Source organism: Pogoniulus pusillus, chromosome 1 (assembly GCF_015220805.1).
Source record: "Pogoniulus pusillus isolate bPogPus1 chromosome 1, bPogPus1.pri, whole genome shotgun sequence".
NCBI lineage: Eukaryota > Metazoa > Chordata > Aves > Piciformes > Lybiidae > Pogoniulus > Pogoniulus pusillus.
The window spans coordinates 50,700,100-50,715,922 of NC_087264.1; the positions used below are offsets into that span (position 1 = coordinate 50,700,100).

Below are 15,823 nucleotides of genomic sequence, written 5' to 3' on the forward strand. Positions count from 1 at the left end.
TTGCTGTTTTAGTGGAGGGAGGAATTGATGCTCAGGATGTTCCTTTTGTGGTTTATTAGGTTGGTTGGGGATTTTTTTTTGTTTGTTTGTTTGCTTATTTTTACTTGAAATAGATGAGATTTGCCTCTTCAAAACCTGACATTTGCATGACACAGGAAAAGCTAGGAAATATTTCTTCCCAGAGAGGGTTCTCAAAAGTTGGAATGGTTTGCCCAGGGCTGTGCTGGAGTCACCATCCCTGGAGGTATTTAAGCAGCCTCTGGAGCTGTCACTTTAGGGACATGGTTTAGGATTAACCCTAAACTGGGTCAAAGGTTGGACTGGATGAGCTTGGAGGTCTCTTCCAACCAGATATTTTCTGTCATTCTGATTCTGTGATACAATATTAAGGGCTTTACATGCTCACAGGATCTGAGGATGTTAGGGCTTGGAAGGGACCTCTGGAGAACTTCCAGTCCAACCCTGCTGCCAGAACAGGACCAGAGAATCCAGTGCAGGTGGCACAGGAACACATCCAGACAGGGCTGCAAAGGCTGCAGACAAGGAGACTCCACAGCCTCTCTGGGCAGCCTGTGCCACTGCTCTCTCACCCTTACAGCAAAGAAGTTCTTCCTCATCTTGAGCTGCAGCTTCCTGTGCTGCAGTTTCCATCCCTTGTCCTGTGGCACGGCACAAGTGAGCAGAGGCTGTGTCTCTCCCTGCCTTCCTGACCTCCAGCCCTCAGCTATTGATATATTACTTCTGGTTAAGCTGTGCTGCAGGAATCACATTTGTACAGACGAAGATTTTCACCCATACGAAACAGGAGCCTTCACCTGCTCGTCATAGAGTTTGTTGTCTTCTCTCACAATGTGTCGAGAAGGTTAACAACCTGAATATTCTGATGATTCCTACCTTGCTCATTTTCATCCTTTTGAGGCCCTTGTCACTTCTTTCAGCTCGCCCTGCTGAGTCAGAACATCTCTTTCTAGATAACTGCTGTAGTTGAACTTGTTATCTGCCATCCGGCTACACGTGTTACACACTGGAATGAGCAGGAGATGTTAAGCGTCTGTCTGTTATCTCATGGCCAATTACAGCTGAAATGCAGAGCTGCACAGGAGAGAAAGCAGCACAATTTCTATGGCTCTGTAGATTTCCATGCAATATGTCCAGTTCTGGGCCCCTCAGTTCTAGAAGGACCTCAGAGAACTGCTCGAGAGAATCCAGTGCAGTGCCACAAAGATGCTGAAGGGAACAAAACATCTCTGTTATGAGGAGAGCCTGAGGGAGTTGGGGCTGTGCTACTGGGAGAGGAGGAGACTGAGAGGTGACCTCATCAATATATATAAAGATAAAGGGTCAGTTTATAAAGATTTATAAAGATGTGCAGGGTGAGTGGGCAGAGGCTGGAGCCAGGCTCTGCTGGGTGATGCCCAATGACAGCACAAGGGGCAGTGGTGGAAGCTGAGGCTAGAATCATAGAATCATAGAATCATAGAATCAACCAGGTTGGAAGAGGCCTCCAAGCTCATCCAGTCCAACCTAGCACCCAGCCCTAGCCAGTCAACCAGACCATGGCACTAAGTGCCTCAGCCAGGCTTTGCTTCAACACCTCCAGGGATGGTGACTCCACCACCTCCCTGGGCAGCCCATTCCAATGCCAATCACTCTCTCTGTGAAGAACTTCTTCCTAATATCCAGCCTAGACCTACCCTGGCACAACTTGAGACTGTGTCCCCTTGTTCTATTGCTGGTTGTCTGGGAGAAGAGGCCACCCCCCACCTGGCTACAATGTCCCTTCAGGTAGTTGTAGACAGCAATAAGATCACCCCTGAGCCTCCTCTTCTGCAGGCTAAACAGGTCCAGCTCCCTCAGCCTCTCCTCATAGGGTTTGTGTTCCAGGCCCCTCACCAGCTTTGTTGCCCTTCTCTGGACATGTTCCAGCACCTCAACATCCTTCTTGAATTGAGAGGCCCAGAACTGGACACAGTAGGAAGTTTAATTTAAACATGAGGAGGATTTTTTTTCCCTGTGAGGGTGACAGAACCCTGGAAGTGGCTGCCCAGGGGAGCTGTGGAATCTCCCTCTCTGGAGATATTCAAACCACCCCTGGATGTGTTCCTGCATGATCTGTTCTAGGTGCTCCTGCTGTGGCAGGGGGGTTGGAGTGGCTGAGCTTTGGAGGCTCCTTCCAACCCTTGACGTTCTGTGAGTCTGTGAAATGGTAAAGTTGACTGAAAGGACTTTAGAAGTCTTTGTTTCATCTTAGTACACTTAACTATTTGGCCTTAATTTAATGTTCTCCTTCTCCCTTCTTCTTTCTTCCAGGCTATTCAAACTCCAGAAGGACCAACACCAAATAAATTATGAATGTTGAACAAGATGACCTTACATCCACAGCAGATAATGATAGGTCCTAGGTTTAACAGGGCCCTATTTGACCCCCTGCTTGTGGTGCTGTTGGCTCTTCAGCTTCTCGTGGTGGCTGGCCTAGTGAGGGCTCAAACTTGCCCTTCTGTCTGCTCCTGCAGCAACCAGTTCAGCAAAGTGATTTGCGTGCGGAAAAACCTGCGCGACGTGCCAGACGGCATCTCCACCAACACCCGCTTGCTCAACCTCCATGAGAACCAGATCCAGATCATCAAAGTGAACAGCTTCAAGCATCTGAGGCACCTAGAGATCCTGCAGCTCAGCAGGAATCACATCAGGACAATTGAAATCGGGGCTTTCAATGGGCTGGCTAATCTCAACACTTTGGAACTCTTTGACAATCGTCTGACCACCATCCCGAATGGGGCTTTTGTATACCTGTCCAAACTGAAGGAGCTGTGGTTGAGGAACAACCCCATCGAGAGCATCCCTTCTTATGCTTTTAACAGGATCCCTTCTCTCCGGAGGTTGGATCTAGGGGAATTGAAAAGGCTTTCGTACATCTCAGAAGGTGCCTTTGAAGGTCTCTCCAACTTGAGGTATTTGAACCTTGCCATGTGCAACCTCCGAGAAATTCCTAACCTCACCCCGCTGGTAAAACTGGATGAGCTAGATCTGTCCGGGAACCACCTGACTGCCATCCGGCCGGGTTCCTTCCAAGGGTTAATGCATCTTCAGAAGCTGTGGATGATACAGTCCCAGATTCAAGTGATCGAAAGGAACGCTTTCGACAACCTTCAGTCGCTGGTAGAGATCAACCTGGCACACAACAACCTAACGCTACTGCCTCATGACCTGTTCACGCCGCTCCGCCTGGAGAGGATCCACCTGCATCACAACCCTTGGAACTGCAACTGCGACATCCTTTGGCTCAGCTGGTGGATCAAAGACAAGGCACCCTCCAACACTGCATGCTGTGCCCGCTGCCACACGCCTCCCAGTCTGAAAGGCAGGTACATCGGCGAGCTGGACCTGAATTACTTCACGTGCTACGCTCCTGTCATAGTGGAGCCGCCGGCAGACCTCAACGTGACGGAAGGCATGGCGGCGGAGATGAAGTGCCGGGCCTCCACCTCCCTCACCTCCGTATCTTGGATCACTCCCAACGGCTCCGTCATGACCCACGGGGCTTACAGAGTTCGGATCGCGGTGCTGAGCGACGGCACCTTGAACTTTACCAAGGTAACTGTGCAGGACACGGGTTTGTACACGTGCATGGTGAGTAACTCGGTCGGCAACACCACGGCTTCTGCCACGCTGAACGTGACTGCCCTGGACAACCCCGGGTACACCTACTTCTCGACCGTCACAGTAGAGACTGTGGAACCTTCTCAGGACGAGGCACAGACCACAGAGCACGTTGGGCCCACGCCGGTTACCAGCTGGGAGACGACGAACATGACCACCTCACTCACTGCGCAGAGCACAAGAGCGACCGAAAAGACGTTCACCATTCCCGTGACGGACGCCAACAACGGCATCCCGGGAATAGACGAGGTGATGAAGACTACCAAAATCATCATCGGTTGTTTTGTGGCTATCACCCTGATGGCAGCTGTGATGCTGGTCATTTTCTACAAGATGAGGAAGCAGCATCACCGGCAGAGCCACCACGCTCCGACGCGGACTGTGGAGATCATCAACGTGGATGACGAGCTGACGGGCGACACGCCCCTAGAGAGTCACTTGCCCATGCCAGCCATAGAGCATGAGCACCTAAACCACTATAACTCTTACAAGTCTCCTTTCAACCACACAACAACAGTTAACACAATAAATTCAATACACAGTTCAGTGCATGAACCGTTATTGATCCGAATGAACTCGAAAGACAACGTACAAGAGACTCAGATCTAAACCCTTTATGACATGATGAGGGGTGGGGAAGGGGTGGGGTGGGGGGGGTGGTGGGGAGAGGGGGAGGGCTGACGACAGGTGGTTTCTAAAAAAAAAACAAATGACACAAATGACTGGGGTGAAAAACCTGCTGTTTCAAACGAAACAGAACAAACAAACAACAAAAAAAAAGCCAAAAAAAAAAAAAAGAGGGGGGGGGAAAAAAAGTGTCTTTACAAAGAAAAAAAAAAAAAAAAAAAAAAAAGAAATTTATTTATTAAAAATTCTATTGTGATCTAAAGCAGACAAAAACGCTGTGTATTCCTCACCAACCTGCTGCTTTGGCTGCACTCATTTACCCTCCTCCTGCCCCTTTTTTTTGTCTCCTCTCCCCACCCCCAACCCCTACCCTTAACTCCCATTTGCCCTAAGTTTCATTGGAGATTTCCCTCCTGAGAACTGGTCTAGGGAATTTTGTATGAATTGGTACACTTTGGGGATTTTCCTGGTGAATTCCAGTGGTGAGAGTCACTCTGTTTTGTTACTTTGTCTCTCTTACTTTTCTTTTGCTTTCTCATGCCCTTCTGGCGGTGACTCAGCAATGAACGGGATGCTAAGAGCAGCTTTAAAAGGGAGTGTGAGGCTCTTCTCCTTAGAGTCAGGTGATAGAAGGACAGAAAGTGGCTGAACTTGCACCAGGGGATGTTTAGGTTGGATAGCTGGAAAAATATCTCTGTTGTGAGAGTGGTCAGGCATGGGCACAGGCTGCCCAGGGAGGTGGTGAAGTCCCCATCCCTGGAGGTATTTAAAACATGTGGCTGCAGCACTGCAGGACGTGGTGTGGTGGTTTGGGTGTTACCTGCCCCACGTACACCTAGGAAACTCACCCAGACTAGGCTCAGCTGAGCTGGAAACTGAAGAATGAAGCTTTACATTTACAGCTTAGCACAATATACAAGCAGATATATACAATGGGCTGCCCAGGGAGGTGGTGAAGTCCCCATCCCTGGAGGTGTTTAAAACATGTGTGACCATGGCACTGCAGGACATGGTGTGGTGGTTTGGGTGTTACCTGCCCCACACACACCTAGGAAACTCACCCAGACTAGGCTCAGCTGAGCTGGAAACTGAAGGATGAAGCTTTACATTTACAGCTTAGCACAACATACATGCAGATATATACAATGGGCTGCCCAGGGAGGTGGTGAAGTCCCCATCCCTGGAGGTGTTTAAAACATGTGTGACCATGGCACTGCAGGACATGGTGTGGTGGTTTGGGTGTTATCTGCCACACACACACACCTAGGAAACTCACCCAGACTAGGCTCAGCTGAGCTGGAAACTGAAGAACGAAGCTTTACATTTACAGCTTAGCACAACATACAAGCAGATATATACAGTGGGCTGCCCAGGGAGGTGATGGAGTCACCATCCCTGGAGGAGGTCAAGCAAAAAGACTGGATAATACATATAGCTACCTACAGCAATATACCAGTTAAAAAGGTAATACAGAAACACAACATCCCTTCCAGAAACCAAAGTCCCCAGGAGGTGCTCCCAACCATTCTTCCACCTTCTTTCCACCCCGGACTTTGCCTTATGTGAGTTTGGAGGGTCAGCCAGGGGGGTTAGGAAGCAGAAGGATTAGTCACACAGACAGCAGGTTAGAGAGAGAGAGAGAGAAGTGCAGCCCAAAGCCAGAGAGCAAACTCACAGTATCATCAGGGTTGGAAGAGACCTCACAGATCATCAAGTCCAACCCTTTACCACAGAGCTCAACTCTTATCTATGTTTATGTTCTTGTTCTTATACATCTCAGCAAGCCTATGAGCGAAGCAGACATCATCACTTTGTCCTTTTCACAGCCTATAATCTAATTCTTCTCCTCAAAACAGCCTAGCTGGGCTCAACCTAGCTCAAACAAGCAAAGCTCTATTTATTTGTTTGTTCCCATGCAGTGATTTGCTCTGTACTTACCAAAACAGCACCGGCCTGTGGAAAAAAGAAGAAAGAGTCAAATCAACCAAGCTACCAAAAAAAACCCAACCACACAACCCCCCCCCCCCCCACAAACACTCAAGAAAGCAATTTGCTTGTGCAAACCTCTCAAACCTATGACCTTTCAAAACAATTCTAGACTCAGCAGTTATAGTTCAAGCACTAAACTTAAGATTATGAAGAGCTTGACATGAGCCTGCAGTGTGAGCACAGCCCAGACAGCAACCCTGTGCTGGGCTGCAGCAAGAGCAGTGTGGGCAGCAGGGCAAGGGTGGGGATTCTGCCCCTTTGCTCTGCTCTCCTGAGACACCACCTGGAGTCCTGGGTGCAGTTCTGGAGCCCCCAGCACAAGAAGGACATGGAACTGTTGGAGCCACTCCAGAGGAGGCCACCAAGATGCTCAGAGGGCTGCAGCAGCTCTGCTATGAGGACAGACTGAGAGAGTTGGCGCTCTGCAGCCTGGAGAAGAGAAGGCTTCCAGGAGAGCCTGGAGTGGCCTTCCAGTATCTGAAGGGGACTACAGGAAGACTGGGGAGGGACTCTTGACAAGGTCTTGTAATGATAGAAGGAGGAGGAGGAATGGGTTTGAAGTGGCAGAGGGAAGACTGAAAGTGGCTGTTAGGAAGAAGTTGTTTGCAGTGAGGGTGGTGAGACACTGGCACAGGTTGCCCAGGGAGGTTGTGGCTGCTCTCTCCCTGGAGGTGTTGAAGTCCAGGTTGGATGAGGCCTTGAGTGACCTGTTCTATTGGGAGGTGTCCCTGCCTGTGGCAGGGGGTTGGTACAGGATGATCTTCAAGGTGCCCTCCAACCTAAATCATTCTATGGTTCCATTATAAATGAACTATTGGCTTGGGTTTGTTTTGGGTTTTTTTGGTACTTTGGATTTAGCCAATTTTTACTGTGGCTTTGAATGTCAAAAAGCTGCTCCAAGTTCTTGTGTCATGATGGTCCAAAATAGAGTCACTTGGAAGAGAAGAACTGCACCAGGTTTGGATCACTGCTGCAGAGTAATGTAGGTTTCATTTGAGCTTCTGTAAGCAGCGCACGGCAACCAAGGGCGTTGGACTTCTAAGGCAAGATTAAGATCAGTCATTCAATTGTCTCTATTATCCTGCAGGGAGCGTCTCACAATGCCAGGGGGGGATTCAAAGCAAAGCAGCTTCAAGTGTCACTGAATTTAGTACACAAAGCTGGGTTTGGTTCTGTTGTTTATAGAATCATAGAATTCTTTTGGCTGGAAATGACCTCCAAGATCATCAAGCTCAACCAGCAACTTAACCATGGCCATTAAACCATGGCCACAGGTTTCTTGAACACCTCCAGGGATGGGGACTCCACCACCTCCCTGGGCAGCCTGTTCTAATGGCTGACCATTCCTGCAGCAAAGAAATTGCTCCTAATTGCCAACCTAACCCTCCCCTAGCAGAATTTCAGGTCATTTCCTCTCCTTCTAGCACCTGGTGCTAGGAAGAAGAGACCAATCCCACCTCACTGCAGCCTCTTTTCAGGGAGCTGCAGAGAGCAATGAGGTCTCCCCTCAGCTTCCTCTTGTCAAGACTAAATACTCCCAGCTCCCTCAGCTGCTCTTGTTCTTCAGGCCACACCTTGAGTACTGTGTCCAGTTCTGGGCCCCTCAGTTCAAGAGAGATGTTGAGGTGCTGGAAGGTGTCCAGAGAAGGGCAACAAAGCTGGTGAGGGGCCTGGAGCACAAATCCTATGAAGAGAGGTTGAGGGAGCTGGGGGTGTGCAGCCTGCAGAAGAGGAGGCTCAGGGGTGATCTTATTACTGTCTACAACTACCTGAAGGGGCATTGTAGCCAGGTGGGGGGTGGCCTCTTCTCCCAGGCAACCAGCAATAGAACAAGGGGACACAGTCTCAAGTTGTGCCAGGGGAGGTCTAGGCTGGATCTTAGGAAGAAGTTCTTCCCAGAGAGAGTGATTGGCATTGGAATGGGCTGCCCAGGGAGGTGGTGGAGGCACCGTCCCTGGGGGTCTTCAAGCAAAGCCTGGCTGAGGCACTTAGTGCCATGGTCTGGTTGACTGGCTAGGGCTGGGTGCTAGGTTGGACTGGATGAGCTTGGAGCTCTCTTCCAACCTGCTTGATTCTATGATTCTATATGATTCAGACCCTTCAACAGCTTTATTGCCCTTCTCAGGACCCTCTCCAGCACTTCAGTGCCCAGTAAGCAAATCTGTCTTTGCATCAAAGCTAGTGGTGTCCTGGTCAGCCATTCTGTGTCTCCTAGACATGAAGATGAAACATGTTTAGCTGTCTGTGGTACCCTGTAATGAGAGTTGTATCCCTATCTGCACAATTAAATCAAAAGGCTACTAATGGGAGTTGCTCACTCAAAGCAAGTCTGAGGATTGTGGTTATAAATAATCAAATAAATAAAATATAACATAAAATAATATAAAATAAACCCAAACAAAGCAAAGCAATGCAAAATGAAATAAAGTAAAATAAAAGACTACAAAATATTAAACCAAATCCATTCGATTGAAACAAAAATGGGAAGAACAAAGTCAGCCAAATCAGGGTAGAGGTTACTGAAATTTGCATGTCAGTGATCTGCTGAGAAGAGCTGATGTAAAATCATTTCAGCATTGTTGATTCAGCTTTTATCAGCGTGGAGGACATGATTTTGGTTTACCTAAATGATGCATAACATATCCTGGGTGGTTTGGGTTTTATTTCTAGCCAAATCCTGCATTCCTCTCACAGAGATCCCAAATCTTTTGTTGGATTAAAAACCCATAGAGAGGTCCACAGTGTGATTTGATTTCAGAGGGCAGTCAGGTTTGAAGCTTCATGCTTTTCTGCCATTACCTGGCACAGGTATGATTTATTACCATATTTTTCATTAACTCAGGAACAAGCTGCATAGAATCACAGCATAGTCTGCATTGGAAAGGACCTCCAAAGCTCATCCAGTCCAGCTCCCTGATGTGGACATCCTCAACTAGATCAGGTTGCCCAGAGCCCTGTCCAGCCTCATCTTCAATATCTCCAGAGATGGGGACCCAATCACCTCCCTGGGCAACCTGTTGCAGTGTTCCAGCACTCTCATGGTGCAGAACTTGTTCCTCACATCCAATCTCAATCTGCTCTGCTCTAGTTTGAAGCCATTGGCCTCATCCTGTCCCTGCAGGCCTTTGCAAACAGTCTCTCTGCAGCCTTCTTGTAGCCCTTTCGGGTCCTGGCAGGCTGCTCTTCTCTTCTCCAGGCTGCACACCCCCAGCTCCCTCAGCCTGTTGGCATAGCAGAGTTGCCCCCACCCCCTGATCATTTTTGTGGCCTCCTCTGGACCTGCTCCATCAGGTCCATGTCCTTCCTGTGCTGAGGGCTGGATGCAGCACTGCAGGTGAGGTCTCAGCAAGGCAGAGCAAAGTGGCAGAGTCCCTTCTCTGGCTCTGCTGACAGTGCTTTGGATGCAGCCCAGGCTGCCATTGGCTTCTGTATTGCAGTCTCACACTGCCTGCTCCTGTCCAGCTTCTCTTCTATCATCACCTCCAGTACTTTTCCTCAGGACTGCTTTCCATCACCTCCTCCCCAGACTGGTGAGGACTGTTCCAAGCCCAGCTGCACATCTCTGCATTTGGTCTTGTTGAACCTCAAGAGGTTCATTTGGGCCCACCTCTCCAGCTTCTCTGGATCCCTCTGGATGCCATCCCATCCCTCTAGCACAGTTACATATTTTCAGTCTTTAAAGTTTTAGATTTAAGAGTACACTTCAGAAGTGAATTGATTTAGACTGACTGTGGGATTCCTGTCGAGTTGCACATGTTATCAAAGGAGCAAGTTTTGGGGCTTTAAGCACATGAATGACATTTGGGATCTGCATAGTTACTGTGTCCAGTTCTCAAACCCCTATTACAAGAGTGATATGGAGGTGCTGGAAGGTGTCCAGAGAAGGGCCATGAGGAAGCTGGAGTTGCTCTGCTATGAGGAGAGACTGAGGGAATTGGGGCTGTTCAGTCTGGAGAGGAGAAGGCTCTGAGGTGACCTTATTGTGGCCTCCCAGTATCTGAAGGGGCCTAGAAGTAAGCAGGAGGGGCACTTTTTAGGGTATCAGATAGTGATAGGACTGGGAGGAATGGAACACAGCTAGAAATGAGTAGATTCAGACTGGATGTTAGGAAGAAGTTCTTTACCATGAGGGTTCTGAGACCCTGGAGCAGGTTGCCCAGGGTAATGGTGTTTAAGGCCAGGTCAGATGAGGCTTTGGGCAGCCTAATATAGTGTGAGGTGTCCCTCCCCATGGCAGGGGGGCTGGAACTGGATGACCCTTGTGGTCCCTTCCAACCCTGACTGATTCTATGATTCTGTGACTGTAATTCTCTGATTCTCAGCATTTTGCTGAGTAAATAATGAAAGATGAGGCCTTGGGCAAGCTGCTGTAGCGTGAGGTGCCCAGGCCCATGACCACAGTGGGTGGAACTCTGTGATCTTTAAGGTCCCTTCCAACTCAACCCATTCTATGATTCTAATTAGACTCTCTGTAGTGAAACCAATTTACATTCATTTAAACTCAGATTCATTTACCAAGAGGATTTTTCCCCCTCCCTTCTGTTTATATAAGTCCTTTGGATTTAACTTCTTGGTACAGCAATGGTGTTTACCTTGCCTGCTGAAAGCCAAAACGAAGTCTCTGCATAAGCAAACCAGCTTCAGGACACTGTGTTCTTCCAAGCAGAAGTTCTGCCAAATCCAACTACTTTTGTGCGTTGGCAACTGTATGGAAGCGCTGTGAGATGATTTACATGAGGAGAAGAAGAATGCTATAGATCATCTCTGAATGTCTTTGCACCTGTTTTCTTCCCTTGAGCCTCCTCACTGTGAGTTTTCAGAGTACTGTGCCAGGTAAGTGATGGTCTTGGCTCTTACTGAAAATAGCAACATAGAATCAGTCAGGGTTGGAAGGGACAAGGATCAGGAGCTCTGAGCAACCTACTCCAGTTGCAGATGTCACTGCTGACTGGAGGAAGGTTTGATTAGAGCCATAGAATCATAGAATCATAGAATGATTTGGGTTGGGAGGGACCTCAAAGCTCAGCCAGTTCCAACCCCCTGCCATAGGCAGGGACACCTCCCACTAGAACAGGTCACTCAAGGCCTCATCCAGCCTGGCCTTGAACACCTCCAGGGAGGGAGCAGCCACAACCTCCCTGCGCAGCCTGTGCCAGTGTCTCACCACCCTCACTGCAAACAACTTTTCCTAACATCCACTTTCAATCTTCCTTCTGCCAGTGTAAACTCATTCCTCCTCATCCTCTCATTACAAGACCTTGTATACAGTCCTTCCCCAGCCCTCCTGTAGGTCCCTTCAGACACTGGAAGGCTACAAGGTCTCCTCGAAGCAAGGGGTTGACTCAGTGGTGTCTCTGTGTCCCTTTCAACCCCTGATATCCTGTGATCCTTCTCTTTTCTAGGCTGAAGAGCCCAAACTCTCTTAGCATCCCTTTGGAGCTTTCTAGTATCCAGTAGCAGGTAGGATGAAGACCCTGCTGAAGAGTGCACTTCTTTTCTGTGCCTTTAAGAAGGAATTTCTGCTAGGTTGAAGGGGTAAATATCTCTTGGTGGAGGCACAGCCCTCAGGGTTGCAAGTGAATCTCATAGCAAGAAGACCTGATTTCAAGAGGAACACAGTGGAGATAGGCAACAACGAATAACACCCTGCAAGGAGCCTGATAAGCTTCATACAGAATGAAACCCAAAGTCCTCTAATAATCTCACAGCAAGATTGGGCAAGACATCATCCTTTGATGTGCCACATCTCCTCTAAGGGAATGTTAAGAGAGGGCAAACATGGAGCTGAATGCAAAGAGGTGCAATTAGCATTCTTAGCTTTGCCTGAGTCTTGTGAGCACACAAGAGCACTTCAGTGGTCATTTCTTCTAAGTGTTGTGGTGGAGGCTGTACAGAAACACTGCATTAACACGCTGCTATTTGCACTTTGGCCCATCAGGTGGGTAACACTGTGTTCATGACCAGTGTTTCTCTGCAAAGCGGGGGCAAAGAAGCTTTCCAGGAAACTGAAATGGGTTTTAAAATGGTATCAATATTGATCAAAGCACTTATGGTCACCACACGTTTATAAACTTAGCTCCTAAAGGTTATGCATGGGACACCTTGAAGAAAAAAAAGCTATAGCTGTTGACAAGGGGATACCAAGTCAGTGACCATCTTCTTTCCTCCATGGAGTGTCACAGAGAATCATCTGGGCTGGAAAGGACCTCTGAGATCATCAACTTCAAGCACTAGTAGTGCAAAATAATACAAGTAGTTCTTATTGAGTGCTGAAATGCCTTTGCTGGCTATCAAAATAGCAGAGAGGGAGTCTGAGGCAGGATGTTGAAGGGATGGGAGCACTGCCTGATGAGGAGAGGCTGAGAGCCTCTCAGTCTGCAGAGGAGAAGACTGAGAGGAGATCTGAGCAATGTCTATCACTAGCTAAAGGCTGGGGGTCAGGAAGGCAGGGAGAGGCACAGCCTCTGCTTACTTGTGCCCTGCCACAGGACAAGGGATGCAAACTGCAGCACAGGAAGCTGCAGCTCAAGAGGAGGAAGAACTTCTTTGCTGTAAGGGTGAGAGAGCAGTGGCACAGGCTGCCCAGACAGGTTGTGGAGTCTCCTTGTCTGGAGCCTTTGCAGCCCTGTCTGGATGTGTTCCTGTGCCACCTGCACTGGATTCTCTGGTCCTGCTGTGGCAGGGGGTTTGGACTGGAAGCTCTCCAGATCTCCAACCCCTAACATCCTGTGATTCTGTGATACTCCTGCTTGCTGATAAGAAGCATAAAGAAAAAGCATTTTGGTGTGTTTGGTTGGGTGATCATTTCCATGTTACATGGAAATCACATGAGTTATGATTCCCCCAGCATGTTCCCTGTCCTTGGAGTCACAGACATTAATTCTGACCCCTTCATGTTTCTTCAAAACACCCAAGACTTTTGCAGCTATTAAATAGCAGAGTGATAGAACATCACAGTTCAAATTAGCAACTGAGCTCTGCCATAAATGATTAGGGCAACAAAGCTGGTTAAGGGTCAAGAGAAGAGGTCTGGGAAGGAGCAGCTGAGGGAACTAGGATTGTTCAGTCTGGAGAAGAGAAGGATGAGAGGAGACCTCATTGCTCTCTGCAGCTTCCTGAAAGGAGTTTGTAATAAGGTGGGCATTGGTCTCTTCTCCCTAGCATAAGGTGATAGAATGGGCAGGAATGGCCTGAAATTGTGCCAGGGGAAGTTTAGGTTGGAGATTAGGAAATAATTCTTTGCTGCAAATGTGGTCAGGGATTGGAAGAGGCTGCCCAGGCTGGTGGTGGAGTCACCATGCTAGCAGGTGTTCAGGAATGACTGGAAAGTCAAGCTAGGAAACCCTGCAGAGTTTTGTCTGCTGGGAGGTGTTCAAGAAATGTGTGTGCATGGCACTGTGAGATATGGGTTGATGGCCATGGTGGTGTCAGGTTGATGGTTGGACTTGAATGATCTTAGAGGTGTTTTCCAACCAAAACAATTCCATGATTCTAATAAAGTAGAGGAGAGATGTGCTCCCTTGTTGTGGTGCCCAGCTCTCGTGCCAGTAGAGCCTGGTGCTGTTCCAGAGACAACAGAGCACAGAATGAAAGCCTGAGGCTCCTCTGCCTCAGAGCACAACTCAGAGAAAGCTCTGAGGGAACTTCTCTTGCAGGTGCCCAGGATGTAAGTGGTGTCTGCTGCCAACAAGGGAGAACAAAAGTCCTATTGTGATCCTGATCATGTAGTGAGATCACTTCTGCAGTATAGTGTCTAGTTCTGGGCTCCCAATTCAATAGGGACAGGGAAAGGTTGTGAGGATGATTAAGGGGCAGGAACAGCTCGCTGATGAGGAGAGGCTAAAAGACCTGGGGCTGTTTAGCCTGGAAGAGAGAAGACTGAGAGGAGATTTATTGATGTTTAGGAATTTATCTGCAGGGTAGTTGTTAAGAAGAAGGGGGGCAGGATCATTTTAGTGATGTACTGACTTTTTAGGGTGTCAGGTAGTGATAGGACTGGGGAAAATGGATCCAAGATAGAAGAGAGGAGATGGAGATTAGACATTAGGAAGAAGTTTGGTACAGGTTGCCCAAGGAGGTGGTGGAAGCCTCACCCCTGGAGGTGCTTAAGGCCAGGCTGGATGTGGCTCTGGGCAAGCTGATCTAGCGTGAGGTGTCCCTGTCCATGGCATGGAGGTTGGAATTGGATGATCCTTGAGGTGCCTTCCAGCCCTGATGATTCTGTGATGCTGTGAAAGCTATTTAATGATTTTTTTCCTTATTTGTCTAGTTGGTGCCAACAAACAAACAAAAAACTCCAAACAAACAATCAAAAAAAACAAACAAAAAAGCTCACACCACCAAAAAAGGCTCTTCTAGCTGTGACATGAGCTAGACTGTATGGGCCTGCTCTGGCAGGGGGGTTGGACTCGAGGACCAATTTGGGTCCCTTCCAACCCCTGACATCCTGTGATGCTGTGACTCTTTCAAAGTTGTGTCTAAAATTCCATCAACACTTAGTCTGAAAGCAGTGGCAGACAATATCTTATAGAGGTGGTGTTACCATAGAATGGTTTCAGGTGGATGAGACCTTAAAGATTACAGAATCACAGAACCTTAGAGGTTGGAAGGGACCTCAAGAGATCATCCAGTTCAACCCTCCTGCCAAAGCAGCATCACCCAGGGTAGTCCACACAGGAATGCATTATGGGGGGTTTGTAAAGGCTCCAGAGAAGTAGACTCAACTACTACTCTGGGCAGCCTGCTCCAGGGCTCTAAAGGAGTTTCTCCTCATGTGGAGCTGGAACCTTCTATGGTCTATAATCATCTAGTTCCAGTCCTCTCATCATGTCTTCCACACATCTCCCTGGGCAACCTATGCCAGTGTCTCACCACCCTCACTGCAAACAACTTCTTCCTAACATCCATTTTCAATCTCCCCTCTGCCACTTTAAACCCATTCCTCCTCCTCCTGTCATTGTAAGACCTTGTCAATAGTCCCTCTCCAGTCTTCTTGTAGCCCCCTTCAGATACTGGAAGGCCACTACAAAGCCTTGTATCTGTGGGGTGGGATATTTGGACTACAAAAGGACTCCAAATTGTGCAAAACTACACTTGAAAAAGAAAAAAAATAATCGGAGGGACAAGAAATAACAAAACTCTCAGGTTCTTATAAAGCAAATTCCTACAAGCAAAAGTGTTTCCTCCTGGTCTGTTTTCCTTTTAGTTAAGAGTAATTCCTCTGTTTAACTCAACAAAGCCATTAAGTCCTTTCCAGGCTGAATAAAGCAGAGGCACTGACAAGTCCCCTGGCTTTTGTGAAGGCTTTCAAGGCTTTGTACTGCTCCTTTTGGCTTTAGAAATTCCATTGCCTACACTGGCAGCCCTTCCAGCAGGGTGTATAGGAATGGTTGTCGTTGTGAATATTCTCACCACTCCTTTCCACAGGGAGACACCTGGGCTCTGGGTGCTCATCTTTTCAGCTCCCTGCAGATTTCTGACACTGCTGTGGGGAAGCAATCGATTCTAGACTGAAAGGGAAGCTCTGGCCTGCTTAACACAACGAGGA

The 15,823-nt window shown here is 48.2% G+C and overlaps 1 protein-coding gene across 6 annotated transcripts in view; it reads left to right on the plus strand.

Annotated features, from left to right (window-relative positions):
- The window catches only part of LRRC4C (leucine rich repeat containing 4C), an 802,274-nt gene extending 797,961 nt beyond the window's left edge, over positions 1 to 4,313 (plus strand). For all 6 annotated transcript variants that reach the window (XM_064152050.1, XM_064152039.1, XM_064152069.1 and 3 more), the window contains one exon: positions 2,311 to 4,313. In XM_064152050.1, the coding sequence (XP_064008120.1) occupies positions 2,353 to 4,269 (1,917 nt within the window). In that variant the 5' untranslated portion in view covers positions 2,311 to 2,352 and the 3' untranslated portion in view covers positions 4,270 to 4,313. The remainder of the gene's footprint in view (positions 1 to 2,310) is intronic.
- Positions 4,314 to 15,823: the final 11,510 nt, after the last annotated feature.